Source organism: Phyllostomus hastatus, unplaced genomic scaffold, assembly GCF_019186645.2.
Source record: "Phyllostomus hastatus isolate PE091 unplaced genomic scaffold, TTU_PhHast_1.1 phas_contig_86, whole genome shotgun sequence".
NCBI lineage: Eukaryota > Metazoa > Chordata > Mammalia > Chiroptera > Phyllostomidae > Phyllostomus > Phyllostomus hastatus.
Window position 1 is genome coordinate 14,350,862 of NW_025333977.1, and position 21,496 is coordinate 14,372,357.

At 44.7% G+C, this 21,496-nt stretch overlaps 1 protein-coding gene across 4 annotated transcripts in view; it reads left to right on the top strand.

Moving 5' to 3' along the window:
* SCHIP1 (schwannomin interacting protein 1) overlaps positions 1-21,125 on the top strand; it is a 125,769-nt gene extending 104,644 nt beyond the window's left edge. For all 4 annotated transcript variants that reach the window (XM_045851595.1, XM_045851594.1, XM_045851598.1 and 1 more), the window contains 5 exons: positions 12,146-12,263; positions 13,172-13,369; positions 14,275-14,398; positions 17,346-17,439; positions 20,491-21,125. In XM_045851595.1, coding sequence (XP_045707551.1) covers positions 12,146-12,263; positions 13,172-13,369; positions 14,275-14,398; positions 17,346-17,439; positions 20,491-20,542 — 586 coding nt within the window. In that variant the 3' untranslated portion in view covers positions 20,543-21,125. The remainder of the gene's footprint in view (positions 1-12,145; positions 12,264-13,171; positions 13,370-14,274; positions 14,399-17,345; positions 17,440-20,490) is intronic.
* Positions 21,126-21,496: the final 371 nt, after the last annotated feature.

The window sequence follows — 21,496 nt, forward strand, 5'->3', positions numbered from 1 at the left end:
GGTCCCCCCAGTATTTCAACTACCCACTTGGCACCATACCTACTTATTATGATAGTATTGACTATATTTCTTATGCTGTACTTTACATCTCTGTAACTGTTCTGTAACTACCAATTTGTACTTCTTAATCCCTTCTCCATTTTTACCCTGTGCCCCAACCTTCCTCCCTTCTGTCAACTATCAGTCTGTTCTCCGTATCTGTGAGCCTCTATTTTTGTTTGTTTATGTTGTCCTTGACATGCCACGTATAAGTGGAATGATAAAAGAAATATCTTCTGAAGCAAAATCCTCTGCAGAAACCCTGTATGTAAAACAGAGCCGCCTTCCTGTGGTCCAGGAGGACTGAAGGACGGGGTCTGGGACAACGCCGCCCAGAAAATGCCTTCCCCATCACTCCCCATCTGTGCCCCTCTCCCTCCCTCCCCCGCTGGCCCCCAGAGCCTACCTGAAACTCTCCTGACAGAGCGAAGCTTGGAAACCACTGAGTCATCGACCCCCTTTGGAGACACAGAGATCTAAACACATGTGTTTCGCAGTAGCTCAGAACAAGCTACACTTGTTGACTCGCCATAAGGAAGGTTATTTATATCCTGTTCTCTCAGATGTTTTCATCTCCACATGCTGGGATGAGATCATCCTCTGTGAGAACACGATGACTTTTTGGATACTTCTTAAGATGATGATTAATAATGACACTTAATGTTTCTAAGAAATATCTCTTTATTGCCATAAATTTAAAGTCTGCAAAGACAGACTGTCATTCCCCCTCATCAGAAATAATGTAGGAGAAAAGCCCTAGGAAATTGTTCAGTTGCATTTGTATAACCTATATTCCCCATCCCTATTAGAATTAATTTTTCTAATGTATTACAACCCCTGAAATTCTTCATGGAGCTAGAAATACCTCCCCTCTTACTCACAAAAGTACTTGAGGGATGTCAGATCTTTGAGGTCGCCACAGTGTTCAAACATGTATCAGAGCACATGCGTTGAATTCGTTAAATGAATCCGAACTAGGTAAATCTTACATGAACGCACCTCTCTGAAAGCTCAGTACTCGGTTTTAAATGAGGCTGAGGTCTTAAAATTAATTGGCCAAGCAATGAATTCTGAAGTGCTGAGCTTACTTTTAAGGTGGCGACCACCCACGTAAATGGCATCTTTGTTTGGTAACATGATAGAGTTCTCTTTATGTGTTTTGAAGAACGTACATGTGTGCACCTGTGAAAATCTGCACATCACGTGAGACATCATGAAATGGCACGGGGGTCTTCTGGGAAGACGTGTTTCAGCCGCACCTGTGAGTGTAGGTCCTTCTCAGCCGTCCCCACTGAATGTCTCTAACTGGTGACATCTCCTAAAGCACTTTTGGAAGGAGTGACAAGCTGTGAAATGTAAGCTAGGTTTACAGTAATCCCATAAAGATGTTTCATGCCTAATATTGTAGGAAAAGAATTTTTGATATTGCTTCATAACTCTACTAATTAAATTTGACTTATACTGAAGTATGGCAAATATAGGAAGTGCCCATTTTTTTTCTTCAAAATTTGCTAATCCACACGTAATCAGCCTTTCAAATTGAGACTGTATGACCTTTGTCATTTTTTTCTATTTAAAAATATTTCAACAGAACTTTTAAAAGCTTAAAAGGGAATGATAAAAATAAATTACCTATTTTTGAAATAAGGTTTCTAAGAAATATTAGGTCTAATCATGTTCTTGAAAAAATAAATATTCCTTTTTTATGAGTATAATAATTTTCTATAGAATTTTTTTATTGACCAAATTGATCTTGAATCAGCATTAGAGTTCGGATGCTGGGTTTATGCAGCTTCGTGCCGCAGAAGGAGCAGCACCTGCCTGGCGGCCACGAGCACACAGGACGGAGGGCTGTTTAGTGGTAGACGCCCAGGAAGTCTTTCATTTTTCAGACGTCACACCCTGATCTGACCTTGTGCAGAAAACTCTCTCTGCCTTCTTCACTGTCCTTTCCTCCAAGTAACTGCAAAATTACCGCTCAGCTCCCTTCTTGCCTTGCCCCGAGATTTTATTTACATACAAATAAATGTAAATAAGATCTAATACTGTCCTTTTCATCAAGTATGAGATGGGATGGTGTAACCTAGAATAGGCCATGCTCTCCTCTCCAAACATTGTGAATATTATGAAAACAGAAATCCCCCAGAGAGCTTTTGAGCAGCTGGTTTGAATAATGATTACTGTTTACTCGTCTCAACCATTGCAACATACCCAAATCAAAACGCCTATCGCTCTTGTTCGTATAGGTTTATTGGTGAGTGGCTGAAACAAGACCGATAATAGGTACCCACCACATCCTTTTGCGTTTGGGTGGGGGGACGGGGAGTGCCAGAGCCTAGAGAGTTGTAGCGACTGCATAGCATTGATCTAGAGAGCCATTAAAGAAACAGGTTCGCTGGAGCTTTGACCATGAGGGGCTGAGAATCTGCATGTATAATCTGCCGCGAACCACAGGTCGAATCAGCATCATTTTGCCGGGAATGTGAATCATCCTTCTGTCTCTAATGATGATAATTTCTGCATAACTTCCTGGAAGAAGTAAGCATAAGGGTCACATATACCCAGCATGGGGGTCCTGTTCCATCACAGTGAAACTGGCTTTCTGAGGCATCTTTCTTGCAGTAATAGGTGCATCCTATAGCAACCTATTTATTACATGCAAAATATGTTTTAAATTTCATAATCTCAGACATGTATACCAGTAATTTGCTTAGAAACCCTTTTTGTGTGTTAGTAATTCCAAGGCATGTGTCATTGCAAATGGATGTTTACAAATTCTCCTTTTGATATTAGTTGAAAAAAAAAAACTATCATTTTTTTTATAACCCCCTCCAAGGATTACCTCTAGTATTCTAAAGTGTTACACAATTTTATAAGTAACATTTGAAAGAAGACTTGAAGTGGATCTCCTGAAGAGCAAAAAGCTTAAAATGGCAAAACAAATTTAATTATGTAAGCAATTCTTCTCTTTCACAAACCTGAAAGAAAAGCAAATTGGTATTTGAGAAATTTTCTTTGTCTAATAAATAGCCTCGCTTTACAATAATGCCAATGACCCCAGTTTAATTAGGTGCAATTAATTTTGTGCAAGCAAAATTTGACATCTTGCTAGAGGCATAACCAGCTGTACCCTGTCTTGCGATTTTTTTTCAAGTCACCAATGAGAATTCATTGTCGGAGCTATTGCGAAAGGGTGGGAGGCAGGAAGAAAAAGGCCACAGGGCTGCATTTTATATTTAAAATTGGCTCCAGTGGACAGCTGAATGTTTAATTAAAAGAGCTTCTAGGAATGATTTTTCATTGGCGCATCATCTCTGACAGGTTGTCATGACTTTATTACTGTGGTTTGCACACCCTCGGGCAGGGCTTCCACACATGTGTCTGCACACACGCAGCTCACTTGAGGACTGGACCCCCTGTGAGAGTTTACCAAAGCATTCGCTGCTACTAGACAATACCCTCACTGACTTCGGGTGAGCTGGGCCACCCAGAGATTTCCACAATCCCAGTTCAGTCTTACAGAATGTTCTGTGCCCCTGGATTGGTCTCATTGTTCACATTATCACTGCATTAAAAACCTGTGGGAGATATTTCGAAGAACCACTGCCAACTAAGTGATGATACATGCCTCCTATCACTCAAAATTGTTATTTTAGTTATTCAAAGTCTTTTTAGAGTTACTTAGATATACACATGCCTTATGTGCATACAGGAAAAAAAAGTGAAATTTGTTGGTTGAGTCCAACAAATTTTCACATTCAGGGTCCAATTCTCTGTTGAACTACTTTCCCTCAAAGGCCTCAGTCTTTGCTTTTCCCCACGCTGTCACCCTGTGTGCCGTCAGGGACGCTGTGTCTGCTTCTAAACCACTGTCCCCATTCTGCAGGTTTTGATGCTGGAGCTTTGTTCTTATCGGAAGACATGCTCCCAGGGCCGGCCTCTTTCCTCAGTGGTCCTTAACTGGTCTGCTGGCGGATGGGGCTACAGTTCAGTGGAGCGGAACTGCCACCAGCTGCCCTGGGTAGTGGAGACTGCGAGGCACATCCTGAGTTTAAAGATGCCAGAATGTGCATGACCAGGCTCCCTGGAACCAAGGCAGTTTGGTAGATCTCCTGCATTCTTTTTAATGGCTGTACAGAAATCAAATGGCCACACGTTAAATCATGAAAGAGAATGCCTTTGAGATAAAGCTTACTGTGCAACTAAGTCTGCATGAGAGGCCCAGCATTTTTTTAAACATAACAAAGAGTGGTGAAAGCAGTGATTCCATGTTCACAAGGTAGAAAGACTGCCGTGTTCACCAAATCCAGGCACTGACCCTCGGACTGCCATACCTTTACGCCCGCTCTGTGGACATTGTCACAGGTCTGGCGGGGGATGAGCATTTCTTCAGCCCCAGCAGCTGAAGCTGAGCAGCAGGGAGGCCAGATACGAGTCTAAACTCTGTCTGGGCTGAGCAGAGTAAACAGACAGACTGGCCTTAAAAATGCAGACAGTCACGTGTATGGCGATTATTTTAGAGCCTAATATCTGCTGCAGGTCCAAGGAGGAGACAGGGAGGGAGGGAGAGAGACTGAGCTGGATGGATGTCAGTGGTTGAGTCAAAGAGCCCATCCACAGAAATGCTCCCTTATAAGACATTATGTTTCTTGCTGTCCCCCGAGATGACTCCCATCACCCCAGCACCCTGTCAAAAACAGAGCCCAGCCTGACTCACGCGTGAGTCACAGTCCCTGCAGAGATGCCGTCTGAGTCAGACAGGCAGCCAGCCTCTGCGGCTGTCCGGCCTTTCATCCTGCTCACCTTTCTCCCGCACAGAGTGCTCATCAGCTCGCCCGTTTTCTCTCCTTTTCTTTGTGATTCCTGCTAAGGGCCCACACACGGCAACTCAGCAGCACTCACAAGAAAAGAAAAGTCAAAATCAATTCAATTACTTCCACCAAAAAATACCTAGGTGTATTTCCTATTTGGTGCATATATCTCCACAATTTTGTTTACAGAGTTGAAATCTTATTATGCCTCCTGTTTTATGAGCCATTTTTAAATATATCATGAACATTTGTCCATAGTTGTAACTTTCTACTATCTATTTTTACTAGCTATATAATGGCCCATCATATATTTCACCAAACCATGCTTAATCAATCTCTTATTGTTAGACACTGGGGTTTCCAGGTTTTTGTTTTGTTTTTATTTTGTTTTATTTTTCATCTTCTCTTTTCTCTTCCATTCATGAATTTATTCTGTCTTTCTTAAAGTACCCTGGCCTCTCAAGGGAGACCCAGGTTCTACAGCAGAGTACCAGTTTGGTGACCCTGTATCATTTAACCTCTGAGCCTTAGTTTTCTCATGTGTGAAAAGGAGATCAGAACCCTTACTTCATGGATATCTGGAGATTGGAGGTAAACTATAAGGTGCCTAGCATGTAGTGGATGCTCAAAAATGGTAATTCCTTTTTTTTATTTCAGAGTGCAGATTGCTTAGAAATCATTAGGCTGCAATTAAGATGATAGTAAAGCATATTTGGTTCTGAGGAGAAGCAGCCTCATTCTGGTCTTCAGTGAATGCTAAAAAATAGTTGTGGTAAAAATGCATTTTCCCAACATTAAGATCCTATAATTCCAAATTTAATTACGTGTAAGTGGTCATTAGTGAAGGAACTGGACACTGGCGTGGAATTAGATCCAGCAGCTGTCTGAGCAACGCAAGTGTGTATTTATAGCTCTCTAGAGACTTGGGTTAGGGCGTTCTCTTCACCAAAGAAAAGCTGGAGACAGCTAGGTGCCTTCCCCATTAGTCTCTCGGGTGGGGAAGGTTCTGTGGCCATGTGGTGTGGGATGCCTACCAGCCATCACGTGCACATGTGCAGATGGAAGGATCTAGAACTAGCCCCAGAAAAGAGAGCAGAAAAAGAGAGTGTGTGCAGGATTAGGAGGAAGAAACCCAGAGAAGGCCCTTCACACTTCAGCACCTTGGTAGCTAGCTGCCTCTCAGCTTCTGCTGAGGAAGCCTGCATCCTGGAGCAGGTGGTTTCCCTTCCCCCACTCCTCTCTTTAGCACATAATTCAAAATTACCCTTAATGTCTCTGGGCACATACCTGCTGGAGGGTTGGCTTTCCACCCCTCTCCTGCATTTTTCCCTCAGCCCCAATTCACCAGGCTCTCCTTTCTTTTGCACTTCCCTGCTCATTCACTCTTCTTGGTTAATACCTTATTAATTAATATCCAGGTTACTCAGTATCTTTTCTCATATATAAGATAGGGAATGTTGTGTGTGTGTGTGTGTGTGTGTGTGTGTGTGTTTAGTTCTCTTCCAGTGCCCCGTACAGTCCACGTTTTATTTTTGTACATTGTGATTTAACGATCCAAGCATTGGTAGCTGTTAGGAAGATGTGGTTTCTATTATTCTTGGTTCAGCTACTACTATGCATCCACTTCGTATAGGGGTCGTGAACTATAAAATGTCTTCAGGGGCCAGCAAGAAACATAAACAAGTAAAGAAGCCCGTAACAGGCAATAGGTAGAACTGGAGCAAACTACAAAGTGTGTGCCCCAGGCCACGGGGACCGGCAGCTGCTCTGCACTAGCATGTTGGTGCCACAGAGTTTGCAGAGATGCTGATGCCTGAGCAGCGAATGGATGGATAGATGCACAGTTAAATATCCCCTTTCTCTCTAATACAGTTATAAAAATCATTTGCAGGCCTTTTGTGTGTGTGATGATGTATGTTGTACCAGCAAAATTCTCTCCTATTAAATGAAGACCACTCCTTTTTAAAAAGTCATCACCCCGTGCATCACACAGCCTGTACAAAGACAGTTCACACGTTCCCTCTAAAGTAAAATAAGACATAGCAGTGTATTTTCACAATAACAAATGTCAGGAAACAAAAACTTCACTTTTTCCTTTTATTAAAAAGAATAGTAATCGGTGTCTCTAACTCTCACGATAAATGACAATATGGAACAGTCGGTAAGGAAAAGAAGATGCAAGGTTTGGGGGGTGGGAAAAGTTTGTTATGATTTGCCGACCTCCTCCAGCACACCCTGCAGAGACCATCCCACACGTGCTGCATCTAGAACATACCCAGGGCTTAGCTGCTCTCACATTCTTTCTTCACAACAAATCCTTAGAAAAACGAACCGTGTTTACAGCTACCCTTGGGTAATTACAGCCCACATTTTATGTTCTTTCTCCTTTGAAATTCTTGTGAAACTGAAAAAGATAAAGTGTAAAAAATATGGCTGATTATTCATCATGTGCAGAATCTTTGAATAATGCATCACAGATTCATTAAAATAAATGGAAACAGCCCATCTACCAGCTAGTTGGAGATGCTGCGTAACGAATGGCACAGCAGGGCCCATAGCTCCTAGGCACTCTGTTCGTGGACACAGAATGAGCAGGGCATCTTGGAAATCTATAGGCTTATGGGAAGTTCCCTCTCACTCTCTTTCTTAAGGAAACTGTACAATTGTCTTGAAATTATCAGCAACTACAGGAGGTATCTACCCTTTAAAATTATATTACCATCACAAGCATGATCTAATAAATCCAAAGCTATGTTTGTGTGAGGGAAAGGCCACTGGATTCCAAAACCGGAGGTCCAGCCCATAGTCTCTTGCTTTGTCACCTTGTACAGTTACCTATTGCCACAAGGACGAGGTATGATAAACCACCCACATCAGTGGCATACGATGATGAGCACCGGTTTTAGCTTAGGAGTCTATGTAGGTCGTCTGAGCAGGTCTGCAGATCAGACCTGGGCTCCCAGGGACTTACTCATGTGTCCGAGGTCAGTTACACACTGAGGTGAGGTATCTCTACTTCTCTTACCTGAGCTCTGTCATGCGTTCCCAGCTTCTGCTGGGACAACTGCTGATTGAGCTCTGTGCCACCAAGTCTCTCATCCACCAGCGGCTAGCCTGGACTTGTGGCAGGGCTCCCTGAGAAGGAGGCTTGGGAGAGGAATGAAGTCACTTCTGCATCCTGCTGGCCAGGACAAGTCAGGAGGCCAGCGCAGGAGTAGGGAAGTGGACCTGACCTCTCGATGGAAGAAGCTGCAAAGCCCTCTTACAGATACCAGGAGGGGGGAAGTTGGGACCATTTTTTATCATGAGGCTGCCACAGTTCTGGACTTCTCTGAGTGACCATTACCTTGCCTGCAAGCCACGGGTGGTTGGGTTGTTCAGCCCAAGCAGAGAATGTAAGTGAGCATACTTTTAAACCCAAATTCATTGTTCCATTTCAAGTGAAGTCAACTAAGAGGCAGTGCAAGGGGTAAAACCCAAGAATTTTAAATACTTACATGAAGATGCTGGTGGTCCGAGCTGGTACTAGGAGATTCCTATTTCTGAAATCAGAAAACACCAAATAGTGCTGAGGTTCAGAATGGGCCATAGCCCAGCCCAGCCAAGCCCAGTGCCAGCCACCACACCCAAGGCCAAGGACTGAGGCCCGGTCCACAATGGCTACTGGCCCGCTGGAGGTCCCAGCACACTTCAGGGTCATTGCATGGTCTGTCTCAGGAAATAAACTGGTCTTGTGCTTGCATTTTGGAAAAAGTGTTGTCTTTACAGCAAATCCTGTCACCACTTGGCTAAATTTTTGAGGTATCCTCTTAGTAGTTAAGAAATTTGCATTCCTACCATCCTGTCAGTTTTGTGTGTACTTAGTGATATCTCTGGCAACAGTAATGGAAGCCAGCATAAGCCTTTTTTGAGTAACAGTCTTCCTCACTGTAAATGCCAAGCAGATGTGGGTGCTGAACAGACGCTCAACTAAGAGCCTGCCCACTCCTGGCCACTTCTGCTCTCACTGAGACGTCCAGAAGGCACACGTAATCTTTATCTCTGCATCTTTCTGAGCATTCTCCGTCCAGAACACCCTGTTTCCAGACCCACCAGCCTTCCTGGCAGCAGCACTGGTCTGCACTGTGGTTTCTCGTTGCCTCGTGGGGCTCCTGGTGCATAGGGAGGGGAGGTGTCTGGGAGAACCAGGACGCAGACCTTGCAACATGCAAATCCACAGGCGTGGCGGAACTCAGGCAGCCTTTTGCAGGCAACGCTCTGCTAAATGCCACTGGAAACATCAAGTGACCTTGACTTGGATACCTTAAATTATATTACTAATTAACATGATGAGAGTTGTATTTTGTTTTCACCTCAGGCTGTGCTTGAGAGACACAGACTAATTAGACCCCTAGCAGCTTGGCTTTCACACGCCTGTGTGTGGCCTAGTTGTGAGGCTAGATGTGCTGTGGTGTGAGGGCCAGGGACCAGGAGCCCCAGGTTCCAGAAGCGACCCTCCGTCTGTCAGGCCTCCCCTGGCTGGAAGGAGCCAGAGCCAGAGTGGGGCTTATCTAACTCGACCCTGGACACCAAGGCCATCAGCCCCACCAAGGGGGGCCTCCCTGCTCATCCCACAGCCAGGCTGTGGCTTGGGAGCTGTGGTTGAATTTCCTCAAAGCCACCTTCATCTTAAAACCCGCTTAAAGGCTAAAGGCAAACAAATCCTTTTTGAAACTTGAGTCCATTTTCAGATGTCTTTACAAAAATCCCCTCTGAACCATCAGCTGTTATGTCACATAATTTCCTTTTCTTGAGAGCAGCATTCTTGGTGATTACCGCTGTAAGGAATTATAAGTCTCACCCGGTAAGAAGCTCTGCTCGGTTTCCCACGGTGATAATGTGGCACTAAGGCGATTTTCTCAATTTGTACCTGAGGTGTTTTTCCATTTCACTCTTAAGTCCTTCCCCTCCCCCCTTTTTTCCTTTGCCTTTCCTGAGTTCGTAGCATCTTTCCTGAGACGCTATGTGTGGTGGTCGGTTTGGGTCCGAGTTGATCCTAGCACAAAGTTCAGCTTAGGGGCAGAACAGTAGAATTGATGATGGAACTTTCTTAAAAATATTTATCCTTGGACATTTTAAATCTTATTTTGTGATGGTATCATGGGTTATTTTGTATTTTTATAATCTGTGTATCCAGTGGCCAGATGCTTCTTTCCAAAACTTTATTCAGTAAATGGAAAATGCAACATAATCTTAGATTCAGGTTAGATTTAATTTAAAATGTCTTTTTTATTGTAAAATATGTCTTTAAAGTGTCTGGTTTTAATTTGCAATTTTATTTCCCATTATCTTCCAATCCATATATCTTGAGTTTTATTATTAATAATAGGTTGGTATTGGGGTGGGTTTTTTTTTTTTTACCAACTATAGATAATAAATTTTAAAACCTAACTTATATAGGATCAAAGGGTACCCTAAACATAGTAGATTTCTCCAGGAAAATAAAATCCAGTGGGAGAAAGTTAAAAGGAGATGAATTCCAGCTTCGCAGGCTGGAATTACAGCTGCCCGGCAGAGTTACAAACAGCTCAAGGACGAGCTGTCACGGCTGAGTGTGCACCTGGGTGTCGCTGTGGCCAGGTGAGGCACTCCCCTGCATGACAGTAGAGGTCCCTTTGCAAAGTCTCATCGCTTTGAAAATTCTGTGTTCCTTTGTCTAGGCTTTCAGAAAGTAGGAAAAGAAGGGCAGTTAACATGTACAGAACACTGCCTTGTGGCCAGCTCTCTGCTAACTCTTCTCATTCTTCATACAAAACACTGAATGTTTCACCCCATTTGACAGATGAGGACACCGAGGGTCTAGAGTCACACATATGCCTAGGGATAGACATGATGATTCAGAACCCAAGTCCGACTGCACCCAAGCACCCCAGCTGATCAGACAGCACCTGTCTCCCAGCCCAGGTCCCACTCTCTTTGCCGCCTGTGAGGGCAGGAAGGGGGTGGAACTGGGCCTCCTGAGGGAAAGGCTGCCTCGTCTCCCAGGGAAATGCTCTGGGACTTCCGGTCATTACAGAAGCGAACAATAGGTGGCAGTACATACACGTAACAATGTGGTGCCTCAACCAGTAGACTTCCTTTTCTAGGTTCTGTATCATTTTCTAAGAAGCACTTTCTGAGTCATCTGTGCAGTTTGCACAAAGCATCCCTACCCATTGGAATAAAAAAAAAATCAAATGCAAGTGTCAACTTGCAGACAAGTAGTTCTTTGCCCTTCTTCCTGTGTGGTAATAACGCTGAGCCATTTGGTGTCCACTGTCCTAATCCTGGTTTAGACAAGCCTTATGATGCTTGCTGTTTAGAAGGCTCCTTTTGCCTTCTCTTGCTCTACTCCTACACACAGACTGGGGGCTCCTAGGGATGCTAAGAAAATAATTCTCCCTCACCAAAGAGCAGGAAGATGTGTTCAACTTCCGAAGACGTTTAGGACAAAGAATTAGACTCCCCGTCTGGCCTAGTGTATAGCAGGTACACAGCTGGGTGACCCTTGGTGACCGCATTCCAGCAGCACCCCTCCCGGAGTGTCAGGATTTGTCACGAACAGAAGGAGCTCCACCTCCCAGGCTCGGAGAGCACCTGGCAGGCAGCTGGCGGAACCTCACGGCATTCGGAGGCCGGGCCTTTCTCACCAGGTTTGGGGTTTCCTCAAGTTTCTCTAGGGTGAACCTGTGGTGTGATTTTTTTCTCAATGACATAAATGAGCTCCCTTGGTTGGCTTTTGGCAACTGCCTTAAATAAAGTTTTCCTTCAGATGGCCCTCTCCTGTCTCTTTGGGGAGGGAGTCTTCAGAGAGCTGTGGCCCTGCGGTGCTGGCTCTGGGGCTGTCCCCGTGGGACAGGACCCTGGGTGGCAGCGTGCAGCTTCATTTGGCCGAGGGCCCCATTCATCTTCACCGACAGGAGTGGAAACTCAATGACTAAACACATTTTGGGGAGCTGCCAGCTGTGTGTTTGGTATTGTGCTGGGCACTATAATATGTGGTGCTTCGGTATTTTTCACTTAACATGAAATGAGAGTGGAAACAACCAACACAATGTTAGTAAAAGTTATTATCATTTGTCAAGTTGTAAAGCTATCAGGTGATTATTATCCTCATGTGTGTTATCACTTTTGAGTTAAGAGTAATATCAGTCAATCACTTCTGCACATGAAGAATACGTAAAATTGCTTTTTGTTAGCAAAGGCAGGCAGCTCTGTTGAGTGCGGCCGGGTAACAAATGCTGAGTGGATTTGGTGTCCTGTTTGCTTCTGCCCAGCCTGCAGAGCGGGATGAACCTGCAAATCTGCTTTGTCAACGACAGTGGCAGTGACAAGGACAGCGATGCGGACGACAGCAAGACTGAAACCAGCTTGGACACCCCCTTGTCGCCCATGGTGAGTCCACAGCTGTGTCTGGGGCTGGACGTGTGTGCTTTCCTGGTCTTTCAGGTTCTTTTCTGTTGTTAGTCAGGAACAAGCATTACAGAGATTTAAACAGAGAAATGTCACTTTGCGTTGTTTGATGTGGCATGCCCTTAAAATCCGACAGTGACTGAAAAATCAGAACTGTGATGCAGCAAGGATGCGTCAGCTCTGTTAAAGTAGTAGCTGCTTTCCTATTAAAGCATAGGAGAAATCACATGTGCCCTAAAAAGTTCTAAGGGAGTATGCTAAACACCAGCCCTTCCCCAGTAGGTTCAGAAATATGAGCAGACTAGCAATAGGACACCTTCTAAAAGGGCAAGGGTGGGGCAGGGTGGGAAAGCCCGTGCACAGAGCTGTTGCTCAGAGAACCCGGCCAGTGTGTCTAGTATTCCGTATACATTTCTTGCACACCCATTCTAAAAGATGGCTTACTGACCACGGGGGCTCACTCGTTGCTGGACTTCCTGCTGCTCTGTGACATCTGCGAGTCACTTTCCTCACCAACCAATCATGTATTCTTACCAAGAAAATCATGTTGCTCATTGGATACCTGGGGTCCTGTCTACTCCAGAGAGCTACATGCTGCCATAGCTGTGGTTTGAATAGTTTGCTGTGTTTGGTCTTTTGAGACCAAGAATCAAAGAAATTGATTCAAGTTTATCATAAATCTGTTGTCCCTGTTATTTATTTATTATGCTAAAATCTTCATCTGTTATCGACACCGGGGAGATAAACTACCTTTGTGAGTGTTACTAGAGATGGGTGCACATCAAATCAAGCGGCAAGCTGAGTGGATGGAGGGGTCTCCCGGGTACTCCAGCCCCTCCCCCAGGATGGTACCTGGCACACAAAGCTCAACACTGCTCTTCTTTTTGCAGAGCAAACAGAGCTCTTCCTATTCTGATAGAGACACTACTGAAGAGGAATCTGAATCCCTAGACGACATGGATTTCCTCACCAGGCAAAAGAAGTTGCAAGCTGAAGCCAAAATGGCCCTCGCCATGGCCAAACCCATGGCCAAAATGCAAGTAGAAGTGGAAAAACAGAACAGGAAAAAGTCTCCCGTCGCTGATCTCGTAAGCAGCCGGCGCTGAAACCCAAGCCAGTGTTTGGTGGCTGCCCATGGTCGAGGTGGCCCCCGCCCTTTGCCAGAATTATGCAAACTTGGGTTTCTCCAAGGCAGTTTGTAAAAAGTACTGTCGTTGAGAAATATTTAAGTTTGTTTCTTTTTCTTTTCTTCTGTATCACTGGAAGATACATAAGCAACAGGTTTCACAAAAGTAAAGTCTGCTCTTGATTCACGTCTGCTAGTGTTTCTCAGGGGCAATATTAGCTACCCTGGGAATATCAATATTTAAATTCCTTTAAAGCAATCTCAGTTTAAGAACCTACTGGTTGTGGAAAACTCACAATCGCTGCAGCTCTCGTTCCCACCTCGGAACGCAGACGGTGTGGCACAGTGGATAAGAGCCCCACTCTGCCCCCAACCTGCTGGGGGGGCTCCGGGCATGTCACACAAGTCTCAGTTTACTCACCTATCAGACTCGCAGTGACACCTGCGTCAGGGCACGACTGTGAGAACTGGGTGAACAGAGCATCCAAAGCACGTAGCACAGTGCTTGCAGCATGGCATAAATTAATAAATAGCTGATGTCATTCATCTTTATCTGTGCCATTAACACTGTTTGACTCCCTGGTCATTCGTTCGGGAATGTAATCATTGACCTACGGTTGTCACAGCCCGTGTTAAGAGCCAGTCTGGAAGTGTCAGCATTCTGATGGTGATGGTGTTTTAGGCATGTGTGGTGCAGGGCCTCACACCGCATGCACGGGGGGAAGGGAGACTGGGAAAGCTGTTAAGCCCAGAGCTTGAATCGCAGTGGGGGAGTGGGAGCGGGGGCAGGGGCGGGGAGGAGCAACTGGGTCTTGGGTTCAGTGTGCCTGCTGCTCTGCTCACACCTGCATTCCTCCCCGCCCCCAGCTGCCGCACATGCCTCACATAAGTGAATGCCTGATGAAAAGAAGTTTAAAGCCCGCTGACCTGAGAGACATGACGGTTGGGCAGCTACAAGTGATAGTCAATGATCTCCATTCGCAGATAGAAAGTAAGTGTAAAATGTGCTTGAAAATGGAGCGACGAGGGTAAAACGCAGGGGATGGTCCCACTTCCTCAATTCAGTTCCCGTGCACAGCGTTCCATTGGGCTCCTCCTGAGCACTTGCAAGGGAAGGAAGAGTCCCAACTCTGTCCCTCTCCCTCTGTCTTTCATTACTTTGAAATATTCAGAAACTTTGAGAATTTTTTAAGAGTAGGTCCGTCTTATTTTAAATCGCCAGCCCCTAGCAAGTGCTTGGCCTGTATCTGGCCTGCACCCTCTGTTTCTGGAAGACAGTTTAGTGGTCACAGGTCATTCGTTATGCAGTTGTACCCTCCTCTGTACTGGTACTTTCATTCATGTTAGGTCCTCAGGTCACATTCAACTGACTTTGTGGTGCTCCAGGTGGTGAGAGTGTATACAACCCGCAGTGTGACGGCCGATGGGCTGGTTTCCCCCGGAATAACTGAAGGGCAAGGGGCAGGGAGTGAGCGCCGCTCACTCCAGCTGATTGGAGGGACGGAGAAGGTCCGTTGCTCAGCCCGATGAACGAGAGCACGTGCCCGCTTGGGCAGTGTGGTGGTCAGGTCAGATGGACTCACGAGCCCTCTGAATATATGATTTCCTAAAATCATGTGGACTTACAGATAAAGCCACCTAAGAAATATGCCAACCAAATGCATTTAGACAAAGCAACTATAAAAAGCATTTTTTAGGAGCCACGTGGGGAAGTCTGAACACTGACTAAATGTTTTATTATTTATTTTTCTATTCTGATACAATAACAATATTGTGGTTATGTTAATTTTTTTAAAAAAGAACCCTATTTTTAGAAATACCCACAGAAGCACTGACAGATGAAATAATGTGATGTCTGGAATTTGTTTTAAAATAATCTGGTAGGAGAAGATAACAGGGGTCAGGATTGGCCAGGTGAAGCTAGTTGGATGTATGGGATTTCTTAAACCATGCTCTTCACTTTTGCATCAGTTTGAAATTTTCCATAATAAAAAGTTAAAAACTTCATATGGAAAAACATTCTTATGCACTCTGCAGGCACTCTACTAAGTACTAGTATAGAAGCTACCCCAGGAACACATTGGAACAACACAGAATTGGACATATTCAATGTCAAGTTAATGCATTCAGTATTGTTTTAAAATCAAGAAAAAGAGTTTTAACATTTTAATTAAGGACCATTAGTTTCACTGTTTTTTTTAAGTATTCAACATTTTAATTTTAGTTGAGAATAAGTTACTAAGAGTTTTATTCTTTCTAGTAATAGTTTACCACTAAAACATCTTCCTTAGATTTTTAAATAATAAAATTGTCATCTCATCCTTGTCAGGGGTAAATGAAGTTTTAGACTACTTTGCATGATTTTTTTTGCCCTCTCTTTTTAAAATTGGAAACTAGTCTGAACTAAAGTCATATGAGTGCATCATCTGAAGCCAGGATCTCTGAGAGCACTTCCAAGGGGCACCTGGCTGAATACCCACTTCCTTTCTTTGGTTCCGGGCCCAGGGCTCTTACTAAATGAATATTCTCTCCCGTGTGTCCATATATCCAGACATAGAAGCTTTTAATCTTCACCTGAGGACATTTTTTCTTCATCGCTTTTGCAGGGGGACAGGGGAGAGAAAAAGAGAGGGACATCAACGCGAGAGAGACACATTGACTGGTTGCCCTGACAGGTGATCAAACCCACAGCCTTTTGTTCTATGGGACGATGCTCCAACCAGCGGAGCCACACCAGCCCGAGCCAGACGTAGAGGCTTTAATTCTTAGCTGAACTGAGGGGGAAACAAGAGAAGGCCCCTTGCTTGCTCCTTTTTTTTTTTCAGAGGCAGAAGCCATATTTACCCAGTGCACTGATTTAGGAGAATTAGAAATGTTTCCATCATGTTAAAGGGATTTATTTAAGGAAAAAAAGACCAAAACTCTGAACAATAAAATGGCAAAAAATACATATTTATCAACAATTGAATCAAAAAACAAACTAAGCAAACAAGAAGAAGAGAGACAGAATCTTGTATACAAAGAACGTTTTGCTGGTTGCCAAATGGGAGGGGGGTGCGTGGGGCAGTGGGTGAAGAGGTGAGGGGATTAAGAAAAACAAATAGGTAGTTACAGAATAGCCATGGGGATGTAAAGTACAGTGTAGGCGAATTTGTACATGTGGCTCATGGACATGAACAGTGGTGTGGGGATTGCCTGGGGGAGTGGGGGGTGCTGGGTGGAAGGCAATGGGGGAACAATCAAGACAACTGTAATGGCATAATTATTAAAGTATAACTGAAAAAAAGAAAGAAAGAAATGTTTCTATTTTATCCCCATTTAAGTCCTAAGGAATATTTGCCCTGGCACCTGTTGTCCAGAGATTTCGGGGGTTATTCGTTCAGGTCTTACGCATCTGGCTTTCCACTCTTGGGAGCTAATCCTTTCTGCTAGAACAGCCTGCGCACAGGGCTGCTGCTTCCTGAGGCCGCGGGAAGCCTCCCAGCATCCCTGAGGCGCCCTCCTCTCCAGCTGGGCGGCTGATGCAGCCTGTCAGCCACGGCAGCCCCTCCGACTCTCTATGTGGCAGGAACGGCGGAAAACTTAATAAACCCCAGACTCTGCGCTCACATTTTTTCAAAACAAAACCCTGCATTTCCTAACAAGCTGTTCTCCTGATAATTAACAATTTCTTTTCCCACTTTAATGTAAATGTATTTGGAAATACTTTGTACTTTACTCCTTTTCTTCCAGCACTCCTATAATTATGCAAACTAGTCGTGTTTTCAAATTGATGGTTTCCCCTAAGGTTATGAGAAGCTAATATAGCAATTCTAAATTTTAACAGATAGATAGATATAGATATAGATGTTTATGGTCCATGTACCCATAAATAGTTACTCCTTCTGACTTGGAGGCAATCTTATCTATTTTTCAATGCTGTCTTCTCTTTGCCCCAGGCTTGAATGAAGAGTTGGTCCAGCTGCTTCTCATCCGAGATGAGCTGCACACAGAACAGGATGCTATGCTGGTAGACATCGAAGACTTGACCAGGTCAGTGAGGTTTCACCCTTTCCAGGATGCTCTGAAGTTCCAGAATCAGGGCAAGAGCGAGCACTGGAGATCGGCCTCCCTCCCTCCCATGAGTTGCTCACCTAATCCCCGCTGGTGTCCGCTGTTCAGATGGAGGAGAAGCGGCCCAGAGCGCGCCTTGCAGGATGCACTGCCTCTCACAACTGTCCCCCGGTGAGGGGTGGTCAGGGCATCAGAACATGCATGCGCACTCAAGTCAGGTTAGCAGTTCTGGCCTAGGAGGACTTTGTCCTGCAGGACTGGCCCCAGGGAGCTGGCGCTAAGCCATTCCATGCTGGCAGCCATATGGTGGAAGCCACAAGATGGCACTTGCTGTTATGTGATGTGACTCTTGATCACAGGTGCTGGGCCCAGGAGGCAGGGACACTAGGATCTTTCCACAGGACCCGTGCCGCCAGATTGCTCTCGCCAAGGGGAGAGTCCAGGCCTTGAGTATCTAGCTGGGCCCGGCTCCAAGTGCCTCCCTGTGAAGAGGTAAAGAAGGCTTCCTTCCCCAGAGGGCAAGGAAACTAGGCTAATGCTAGTCAAGGTCTTGCACTTGCTAGTTTTCCTTATAGAAAAGCCCGTCACCATAACTATAGAAAGTACACAGAATACCGTGAGCATTCCCGTTATCTCATATTTACTTGGCACCTTTTCTGAGGCAGGTTATTGGAAGTCTTTAAACCAAAAGGCAGCAGTTACTATTAATCCCAGGAGTGGTATTCGGAGAGTGAACGGCTCCCCAAGGAAAGAGGGAACTCCGCTTGTCACAGTAACATAAGGAATCAGCCATCTGATCGAGAAGCTTGAAAGCATATGCGGTGGAAATGCTCTCAGGACCCCTTCTCAGTGTGCACCACGGGGTGAAATATTTTTCTAAGTGCAATGTGATGAAACTAGTTTGTAGCAAAATAAATGCCACAGAATGATGTTCAGGCTTTTTTTAACGACCTGTGAGCAGCACTCTTGCTCTGTACACTTTGAATATTAGATTGCCTCGTCCCTAACAAAATGACAATAACAACAACAAAAAAACCCCACAAGACCTTCCCATACCTTCTTAGCGCATTTGCCTACATCTGAAATAAAACGCTCGGATGATATTATTGCCACCTACAGATGCGCTCAGGCACTGCACCAACAAGTGTGAGCTCTATTGCTTTTTGTTAGTTCGAGAGATTGACATACAAGCATTAAGATTATGGGACACCAGTAGTGAGATATACATCCAGGACCTGCATCTTTGAAAAATATGTGAACTCCTTGATAAATGCATGATTTTCCTATGGGAGCGGAGACTTTTACTCTGCCCCTCAAAGCAGCATCAGCCTTAGTGGCTGCACGGAGGATGTCAGGGGGCTCCTCCCTTCTCTCCAAGGATTACGTTGTTGTGTAGGATTGTAGTACATGTTTTGTGTATACCTTTCAGATGGTGTGTTCATGGAAAGCAGGGCAGGCAGAACCATAGGATTAAAGGGAGGGCAGTCCCTAATTTAAAGGTGTTGGAGGAACCCTTTACATTGGAGCAGGTGGAGAGAAGTTTCTGTGTCTGTCCCTGGCAGCAGAAATACAACTTTGTTCATGGGGGAAACTGAGGATACTTCAGTGTCCCTACAGAGCTTTGAAGCCAGACCTAAGCGGGCTGAGAATGCGGCTGTAGGGCTTCTGAAGTCACGCTCACCGCTGCCCCTAGGTATACCTGCCCGACTCCTGCCATCCGAGGGCAGTTCAGACCAGTGCATCTCAGATTTGGCTGCACATGGAACCCCTGAGAACCTTTATAAAGTATTGACACACAAATAGGGCCATGAGGTGGTCTGCCAAAGAGCATAATTTTTTTTTGAAGGAATAGAGGCTTTTCCTTGAGTTCCTTTATTGTTAAATGAATGTCACCAATTATTTGTGGGCTGTTGAATATGGCAAGGACTCTTGTCACTTCCCTATTTCAGAAAGTATTTGTGGTTTGTCTTCTCTGTACTATGCATGTGAGATGTTCTGCATAACACCAATGAGTTAGACCTGACGTCACTGACTGCCCAAATCAGGGCAGTACCCGAAAACGGTCCCTGAGCCTTTGGGGACAGCTGGGAACCACACCCTTAGAGGCTTTTCTCTTGCCAAATTTATAATTTCCTAATATCCTTCTTCAAAACATTTACGTTTTGCAGCCTTCAGGCCCACCATCCTCTGAGATGTGAACTAGTGCCCGTTCAAGGGACGTAAGCAACTTGGCCATTCCTCCTGCTGTCTCCACTGGCCAGGCGCTGGGTCGGCCGAACTATGGGCTCCCAGGCCAGAATAGGGCTGGATGAATAAGAAGACTCACCCCATCCTGCCCCCACCTCGCTGCCATGCTCATGCCCTTAGGATTGTTTGAGGGGGTGGGAGGAAGTACAAAGACATGGAAATTCTTCACATCCACCAAAGCCTTCCATTTGCTAGGAAGACATTAACCTCTGTAAGAGTGGCATTAGGTCACTGGCCTCTGATTTCTGTCGGGAGCCTCGCCAGTACTTAGCTGTGTGTCTGTGTGCACACATTTCTAGATTAAGTGGCCACAAAGTTACTGTCATCCTACCTTGTCTTGACTTTTTGCTTAGCCCTTTTGTTCTGTCTGCTCGCTCCTTGTTGGCTGTTTGTTCCTTTTTTGCCTCTCTCCGTTGGAATAGATGCTCCATGAGAACAAAGGCCGTGTTGTCCACTCTCCACCAAACCCCTGGCGCCCGGAGCAGTGCCTGGCAAACTGTGAATATTTGTGAATACCTGGTCCCACAGACTTACCTCTTCGTGTTTGAGCGTAGCACCTGAACCGGGCTCAGGGTGATCCAGTGGTTTGTTGAATCAAAGGCATCCTGCAGAGAATACAAAAATTGAAGAGGGCAAGGCCATTCAAATTAAGAACTGTTTCTTGGCTCTCTTGGTTTCACTATGAGTAACCCTGAACCTTGGTTTGGAGGATGTTTTAGCTGTTGGTTGGAAAGTAGCTTGGATCTTTCTTCTGAGCACTAAATAATTGTATTAATTTCACAGACACGCCGAAAGTCAGCAGAAGCACATGGCGGAGAAGATGCCCGCGAAGTGAGAAGAAGCCGTCCAACCAGAGGACAGACTAGACTGCATTTTGCTTCTGTGGTTGTGAACATGTCATTGCTAAAGGTGGCGCAGAAACAAACAAATATCAGTGTTAGTCATTGATAATGTCTGAAGCTTAATGTCCAGTGATTGGCCTTTGCTTCTTAATTTATTTTAATTTTTGTACTGTGCCATTAATATCAGGCATTTTAATAAAATATTGTTACAAAAATGTACAGTACTTAACACCATCACAACTCATGGTTAATTGAAGAGGGTAGTTTTAACTTTATTTTTATTTGTTTAGACCTTTTAAGTTGGAGCAGTATTTTACCATTGACTACTTTCATCCCCACGGTAGTTTTAAAGAACTGTAAATGACGGTGCTATACAAGTCAAAACATACATGCCTGCCTCGTAGTGAAGTCGTAGCTCTCCGTAATACGTATATTTTAATCAGTTTTCAACATTTTGTGAATGTTGACTACCTGAACTTCATTTTTAGATGTGCTATTAACATTCTGTTGGATTCAGAGGGTTCCTTGAAAGTTTTATGTATAAATATGTAAAATAAAAATTAAAACTTTGTTTCATATGATATGTCTTTTTGCTCACTAGCAAGCCCCTACCCTGGTTATATTTCTTCCCTTTTCACTCTTCCTCAACTGAATTCCTCACCAGGAATTTCTTCCCGTTTTAACCACTTCCATTGGTCTCATGAAGAAAAATGCCAAGTCTAAAGAAGTAAAGGAGAGGTTATTTATTTATTTAGAGAGGAAGGGAAGGAGAAGTAGAGGGAGAGAAACAGCAATGTGTGGTTGCCTCTTCCTACATGGCCCCCACTGGTGACCTGGCCCACAACCCAGGCATATGCCCTGACTGGGAATCGAACCAGCAACCTTTTGGTTCACAGCCCATGCTCAATCCACTGAGCTACACCAGCCAGGATGGTTATCTTTATTAC